Consider the following 8,322-nt stretch of genomic DNA (forward strand, 5'->3'; position numbering starts at 1 on the left):
TGCATAATTCAACATAATCTATAACGTAAACTGTATTTACAGTAAACCTCGTGTGCTTACGTTGATCTTGAAATGTTAAGACTAAATTGAAGTTCTTTTTTGTTCAAATATAGTTATGGTTACCCTATTTCATGTTTAGTACAGGGCAATAATGTCATAAATACTATTGAGTTCATAAATGAACAGCAGTATATAACCGTCGCTGTTATATTTGGATCTACGAATATTACGGAGTTCTCCATTGTTTTTTTGTTTGTTATAGTTGAGTTGCCAACCTGCTACATTATTTTCGTAAAACGGTATTGCTAAGCTTTAACAGCCTTGCATAATTCAACATAATCTATAACGTAAACTGTATTTACAGTATACCTCGTGTGCTTACGTTAATCTTAAAATGTTGAGACTAAATTGAAGTTCTTTTTTGTTCAAATATAGTTATGGTTACCTTATTTCATGTTTAGTGCAGGACAATAGTGCTATCACAAACCGGGAGAAGGTGAGGATAATATATTAGAAAATGCTTTCTAGGTAAAAAAAAAACAATTCTGATAACTGTAAACCATGCATGCTGTTATACTAATTGCAATGAAAGTATTTGATGTCTCGCGGGCTTTACACATTCATCTGGGAGGAATCTGTTCCGTAACGTATGCCTTACTTTCATCAGTGGTAACAGCTAATTAAATGTGAACTTGTAATTTGAACACAGTTTGTGCCTTTTAGTTCACAAGGAAACCCCTTTTTGAAAGTTAAATTTAGTATGAGACTCACCGTGTTAGCAAGGTAAACTAATCAAAATAGGACGTTTATATTCGAATGAGATGAAATTCAATTATTTATGTTACAAAAATAGCATAGAACATATTCAGTAGGCATGTTAACACTGCAGAAAATACACACACATGTGAGCAATGCCTTACTTGATGGTACCATAGCACGTGCTACAAAATAAAATAATGCAATTAGTGTACCATTATCGACCTGAAAAGTTTCACGACAATTCTTTAAAATATAATACAATATTGGAACAGATTGAAACGATGCCGTTTGCTTTAAACCTGCTATTTTATTCGATATAGTAGGAACTTTCCAAAGCGTTTCACTTACAGAGTTTAGTTGTAGCGTATACGTTTTGTAATGGTTCCTGTACTGCCCAGTTTTCAAGCAACCCGGATCGCAACTTCATGTCTTGATCTTTATTAGCTTCATTATTGGATCAAGAGAGATGGGACTCACTGTTAATGGTATCTTATTCATATCTAACAGAACATTGTCCAACTCAACAGAGTGGCTTCTTTGAAGAAAAGGGAAATATAATTTGCCACTTTAAGCCAAATTTCATTAAGGTTTCGTGGTATTTGGAACAGGATAAACCACTGATTCAAATGGAAGGATCCTACATCTTTGGTCCGGGCTACGAGAACGAGAAGTACAGCGTAAAACAGAATGGATCTCTCGTCATACGTCGTGTTACTAAAGAAAACGAAGCCCACTACAGAGTGATTTTAATTGATGCCAATAATATCTCAACTGTTCATCGCGTGGAATTTAAGCTAGGTAGGTGATGAATGCAGTCTCATATTTAATTCCTTTTTAAAGATTCGGTGTATAGTTTATGACAAATGATTTTCCATTATCCAGACAAACAAAATCAATTTAGTACTAAATGTTGAAAATCCAAGCCCACTTCATCCTTACTTCTAGTCCTGATCTGAACGAGTCATTAAATATTTTTTTATTTCTAACATATGATATGTTCGTTTGATGAAACCAAGGAAACAATATAAATATGTACAACTAAATAACAGTGTTATTTGTAGTTGACATGACAATTTACTATATATACACACACACACACACATATATATATATATATATATATATATATATATATATATATATATATATAAATATATATATATATATATATTAATTTATATTAATATATATATATTTTTATATATATATATATATATATATATATATATATATTTCTTACCCTTACTCTTTTCTTTTCCGTCTTTTTTGCAGAGAATGGTTGCTGGGGTAGTCAATATGGCTACTGCGGAAAAGAAGGCATAATTAATTGTAACTTCGAGCCAGGTTATGGAGATTTTTATTGGTATGATGATACTATCGACCATACATCAATTATTAGATTAGAGAACGGAGTTAAATCAGGAAAAGGTTACGACAGTAACGAATATGACGTCTCACAAAATGGATCCCTTGTCATTAAGAATGTACAGCTCAAACATGAACGGGAGTATAAAGTCATCCGATATGGCGGCGAACACCAAATAATGGAATACAGAATCACGTTTTCTGTTATCGGTGAGTGCTTACGAAGTTCATACTTTACATCCATGTACTAAATAGTACCAAGCACGCCGTCATATAAACATAAAATCATTGAACCTTAATTAAGAAATAAATCACTATAATCTGAAAGTAAATGCACCACTTCCAAAGTAGAGTATAAACGAATAATCGAAAATACAGGATTTAGTTGTCGACCAATGGAAGACACCCTTGCACTTAGTTGCTCACCACAGAGTAAATGCTAGCAAATTTAACTGATAGAGTGAAAGCTGTAAATCCATTTACAGCTAAATTGGCATGAATTCCCTCTCTGCTAAGACAGAGTGGCTTTCAGTACAAGTATAATTTGATCATCCTGAACACTCCCAAAGAGGGACTTCTCATTGTTTGTTATGAAGATTGCATATTCCATATAAATGTTACCGATTTTAATAACTCACGAATGAAAACATTTTGTTTATCCACATGTGTTTGAAGGGGCAGGAGTAACAAGCTGTTGGTCAAATGGAACGGCATCTACCAATCCAGGTAAGAACCAGAAGCAGTGTCTACAATTAAAATATATTTAGGTTCACGCTGTATGAAATAGATATTTCAAGAACAGGTAAATGTATTTACTAATAGTGTCTTTTTTTTGGTTATATACTCTAATCTTCAATTTTCAAGAGTGTTCAGGAAGATCATTATATAACCTGGAAAATTCCAGACTTCTGTTCTGTCCAAAGTTAGCTCTGACAGAGTGAAAGAACTCATTCCTTTTAGAACTTGATTGACATTTAGTAACTCTCTGGTAAGAGTAACTTTCACTTCAGTAAATTGCGATCATCCTTAACACCATAGATAGTAAATTCTCAATTCGCTTAAATTAATGCGTGTACATCCCCTTATGAATGTTACTTGACTTGTTTATTGAACGACGTATGAGCATATTTGTTAGTGCCTCATCCCAGTTGGGAAAACATGTGATGTGACACTGGACCCTCTTGAAATTGTGTTATACAATATCAGACTCAATATTCACAGCTTCATCTGCAAATGTGCATTCCTATGTCTTGAAAAGTTTTAAAAAAAAGTTCAAACACCACTGTGTAGATATAGATATATATATATATATATATATATATATATATATATATATATATATATATATATTATATATATATATATATATATATATATATATATATATATATAATATATATCTACACAGTGGTGTTTGAACTTTTTTTAATATAATATTAATTAATATATATATATATATATATATATATATATATATATATATATATATATATATAATTTGGTGTCTACTAAATGATGATGGTAATAACGGATATATCCGCGCAGCGAGTATTTGTTGAGTTGTCTGACGATCGCCACCCTAAGGGCGTGAAACTCCGAGTAACAGCTGTACTTACCAAGGCATTTACTTATATGTTTAGGCTCTGCTTTTATAGCATAGAGCACTCCTCTTGCAGTCCTGATCCTTCCTTGTTATATATATATATATATATATATATATATATATATATATATATATATATTTATATATATATATATATATATATATTAATTAATATTATATTAAAAAAAGTTCAAACATCACTGTGTAGATATATATATATATATATATATATATATATATATATATATATATATATATATATATAATTTGGTGTCTACTAAATGATGGTGGTAATAACGGAGTTGATAACATTTTGCCAGTGAGTTACCAACTGTTTGCTTTATATTCGTGTTCAAAAGACGCAAAATAAAACATAGCATCACAGATAATTTTACAACAGAGAATCGAAAAAAAAGTTTACTGTTTTTAATGTTAGTTAAATAGTAAGTTCTCATTACAATCCGTCATCACTTATAATTGCAGAGACTGATAATTCACGCAGTGTGACCACAGAGCCCAAATTTACTACAGCATACGCAACGGAAACTACCAAACCAGGTAAGATCAAATATGACCTTATACCAATTTTAAATATGCATCAGTTATATAATGCTCTACTTTTAAGGTAATGATGTTCGATGAAGTTGGGCTGGGGCTGGGGTTCCTCCTCCGGAAGAAAAAGTGAAAAGTTGAAAGTCAAATGGTTCATTCTGAGGCATATTAAGACTATAATTTATGTCTTATATAAGTAGGCATAAATACGTAATCATAACACTAGTCAAATCAAAGGCCTATAGCAACACTTGCACCTAGATTTCTTAAATAATATTAACCTGTATCATGTAAAGAAATGATAGGCCTATGTTAGATATTCGATATGTTTCCACATATATCATGTGATAAACAGTCCAATATTTAATGTAATCCAGCGGTCCGCAACCTTTTCTGGCCAAGAACCAGCCAAATGTTTTAGCATTCGGTCACGACCGATTGGTTATCACGATCGCGCGCTGTATACAATGTACTTAATATTTGTTTTCTGTTGGCATTCGGTAAAGTCTAAACTAATGTTGACATTTTCAGCGATTTCTGTAACGACCCGCGCCCCATCGGCAGGTCCCATTGGTTGTGGATCATCGGTATAACTATATCAAACGTGGTGTTCTATGTGTATCTTGTCATTTTAACTTAATAAGATATATTGTGGAAACATTTTCTGTAACTGATTCGTTGTATTTTATCAACAGAGGATTGGAAATGGATTTTCGCAGTCGGCGTCGTCGCCGTCGCCGTCTTCGCCGTCGTCGTCGTCGTCGTCTTAGTAGTAATCATAATTGAGCAACCTTCCACAAATCAGGTGAAAAAAAGGAAAACAACGAAGAAGTAACCAAAAATCTGGCTTTCAAAAGTTTACTTTAGTCTCGTCATGAAGTATCCCATATTATAGCAACAAATTTTCAAGGGCAGCGTTAAAAGAAACTTTGCCTTGTTTGCAACTGTATACATCAACACCTCACATTTACCGAGGAAACGAAGCTGTACCGTACTAATGACTTAAGGAAAAATCAACATCCAGGCACTATATATATTTCATTTGCTCAGTGGTGTCTTTTTCTTTCAAGCTCGATGAAATATTCAGTCTAGTGAAAGACGGAACATTTCAAATAATTTAAACAATAATGATAAAACAATTATCTTCTTCAAAGGCTAAACGACAAGTTCTCCTCTTGCCCCCCCCCCCCATACTCCTCTTCTCATAGCTCTCTTCCACCCTTTTTTTCTCCACACCTTTCTGTCTTTGTCCTTCTCCAGTTTATTTCCTACCCTTTCACTTATTCATCTCTTTGTCCCTCGATCCACTTTTTATCTCCTACCTCTCCTCTCTCCCGTTGGTTTCTTCTTTCGTCTCTCCATCCCTTGTCCACGTAATCCCCTTACGTCCACCTTTTTGTGTTCACCATGCTCATCAACTAGCTGACTGTATTCTGTGCGTGTTTTTTCCCTTCTGTTACTGTTACTTGTCATTTAGCCTTTGAAGAAGATCTTGCTAGGATCGACACGTCAGGCCAACTTATACATATATATACGTATATACACATTCTCCAACACAGGCTCTCTAGTGGATAAGCAGTTTGCTAACAGTTTTATTTTATTTAGATTAACAAGGGTTAGCTTTGCATATATATTTCGCCGTATATGGGGCCGTACATTTTTAATTCTAGCGAAATTCAAGATAACAATTAATAAGTTTTGTTGTTGCCGAAGTAGCAAGTTTGCGATGGTTAGTATAAAGTCCAGGCGCGTAGCCAGGAATTTGCCAAGGGAGGGGCGAACCTGTAGACAAACTATCAGAGCCGTAGATTCTGAATTATAAACTATCTAAGTGTAGCGCTACCATGAGTTGGCGCGAAGCGTACAAGAAAATCTTGGCTGAAAATGTCTCAAGTTGAATTTTAGCATTTTCTCTTTTGAAATTACTAACGATATCGTGGAAAAATACAAAAAATATGACCCTCCCCCCCTTGGCTACGCGCCTGATAAAGTCGAATAACACACCAACAGCAATAACCTGGTTAGTAAGTGCACATGGCTAACGCTTGTGACATTGAAAATATGCTTCTGAATCACGAACGTTAACAGTTAAAAAGGAAACCTCGGCAACAACTAAAGATGTTCAGTAACGATATGATGCATGTATACATCTTCCCAGAAGGCAAATATTCAGCAACTGCATTTGATGCATTGTTCAACCTAATTTCTCTTGTTGACATAGTCAACGACATTTATTTTGACTTTCGTGACAACGTGCGATAAATATTGTAATATTTCTTGTACCATAATGACTTCTATTGGTATAACCAACGGTGCTTTCAACACACTGTTAAGTATTTTCAAAAGCAAAAACATAAGCCGAAACATTAAGTATAGGATTTTCGAGGCTTTATTAAAGAGTTTTTTTTTTGTACAATTGCGAACTGTGGGGCACAACGAAGGATATTGATTACAACATTGACACCTTTCAAAGGAGACTACTTCGTAATTCTCAACATTAGATGGAAAAATAACAACTGGTTATCAAACGATGAGCTATACAATGAAACCAACCAACCACCTTGGTCATCCATAGTCGCACATAGAAGATTGAGTTTTTTCGGTCATGTAGCAAGACTCCAGGAGGACGCTTCAGCAAAGGTTTTTGGTGGTAACAAATTTAAACGAAATTATTACTCACCACTGTTCGTCTAGCACAGCAAAAAATAACTCCGGTCCACTGGGTCGGTCCGTTGCGAAATAACTTAATAGAAAATATCGGATCCATCCATAATAAAAAGTTATGTTTAGATCCTTCACAAAAATACGAAAAGTTAATATAACGAAATGAAGGAATGCGGTTCCAATAAAATATATCTCAAGCGGTCGGATATGAACGTTTCTCAAGTTAATAAGAATTATCCGATCGAAAGTAAATATAAGGCGATTAATGTAGGCGATTAAGTAAATATAAGGCGATTAATGCAGCGATTAACGTCGTTGGTAGCTCGTCGTGTTGAGCGGTCGAAGTCGAAAGTCGGAGTGGTCTTAGTTCGAACTAGCGATACCACAGGGGTAATTGAGGGCGCTAACAATTGACGGAAAGAGTAGCGGTGTCAAATTACGCCGCTACAGGTTGCTTTAATAGAGGCATTGAGACATACCGCTAAACCAGTAGGAAGGACCGTGACTACCTTGCTTGGAAAAATAAAGTCGCAATTTAAGGACGTTAACCTTAACAATTTTTATAATTAACCGTTAACCTTAACAAATTAAACGTTAACCTTAACAAATTCAAATAACTAAAAGAGGTAAAAAGAAACATCCTTGGATCACAAAGGGTATACTAACCTCTATTCAAAGGAAAAATAAATTGTTCAAACGTTACATTAAGAATTCGACAGAAAGTTATAAGACTTCTTATAATACCTATCGTAATAAGCTTAATCATGTTATTAGATTCTCTAAGAGATTATATTTTAATAACAAGTTTTATGATGCTAGAAATAATTCGAAGAATACCTGGAATATCATTAATGAAATTCTTCATAATGACCGCAAAAAATCAACATATCCTGCTTCTTTCAAAAATGGCGATCAAGAGATTACCAATGACATCGATATTGCAAACGACTTCAATAACTTCTTTATCAATCTTGGTCCTTCATTGGCAGACAAGATTACGAGCAAAGGGACGCATAACGAGTTTATGCATAAAACTAGACACAACAATTCGATTTTTACATTTCCTGTATGTGAGGAGGAACTCCTTAACGTTGCGACTGCTTGTCTAAAACCTAATAAAGCAGCAGGATATGATGATTTTAAGCCAGGTATCATTAAACACATTATTCCTTTAATTACTAAGCCTTTGACTCATATTTGTAACTTATCTTTTAATACTGGAACATTTCCAGATTCGTTGAAAATTGCAAAGGTTATTCCGATTTTTAAAAAGGGCGAAGCAGATTTATACGAAAATTATAGACCCATTTCATTGCTTTCATGTTTCTCGAAAATCATTGAAAGACTTATGTTTAATCGAATTTTTAATTTTCTTAACA

General features: G+C 33.9%; 1 protein-coding gene across 7 annotated transcripts in view; it reads left to right on the forward strand.

Moving 5' to 3' along the window:
* Positions 1-7,485, forward strand: part of LOC139973273 (cell adhesion molecule CEACAM5-like) — a 178,505-nt gene extending 171,020 nt beyond the window's left edge. The window contains exons 8-12 of one of the 7 annotated variants that reach the window (XM_071979833.1): positions 1,267-1,557; positions 2,032-2,334; positions 2,800-2,850; positions 4,211-4,285; positions 4,975-7,478. In XM_071979833.1, coding sequence (XP_071835934.1) covers positions 1,267-1,557; positions 2,032-2,334; positions 2,800-2,850; positions 4,211-4,285; positions 4,975-5,114 — 860 coding nt within the window. In that variant the 3' untranslated portion in view covers positions 5,115-7,478. Of the gene's footprint in view, positions 1-1,266; positions 1,558-2,031; positions 2,335-2,799; positions 2,851-4,210; positions 4,286-4,974 lie in introns of all 7 variants that reach the window. The other 6 variants (XM_071979832.1, XM_071979837.1, XM_071979835.1 and 3 more) reach the window with 6 other exon arrangements.
* The last annotated feature ends 837 nt before the right edge of the window (positions 7,486-8,322 follow it).

This window comes from Apostichopus japonicus, chromosome 9, assembly GCF_037975245.1.
Source record: "Apostichopus japonicus isolate 1M-3 chromosome 9, ASM3797524v1, whole genome shotgun sequence".
In the NCBI taxonomy this organism is placed as follows: domain Eukaryota; kingdom Metazoa; phylum Echinodermata; class Holothuroidea; order Aspidochirotida; family Stichopodidae; genus Apostichopus; species Apostichopus japonicus.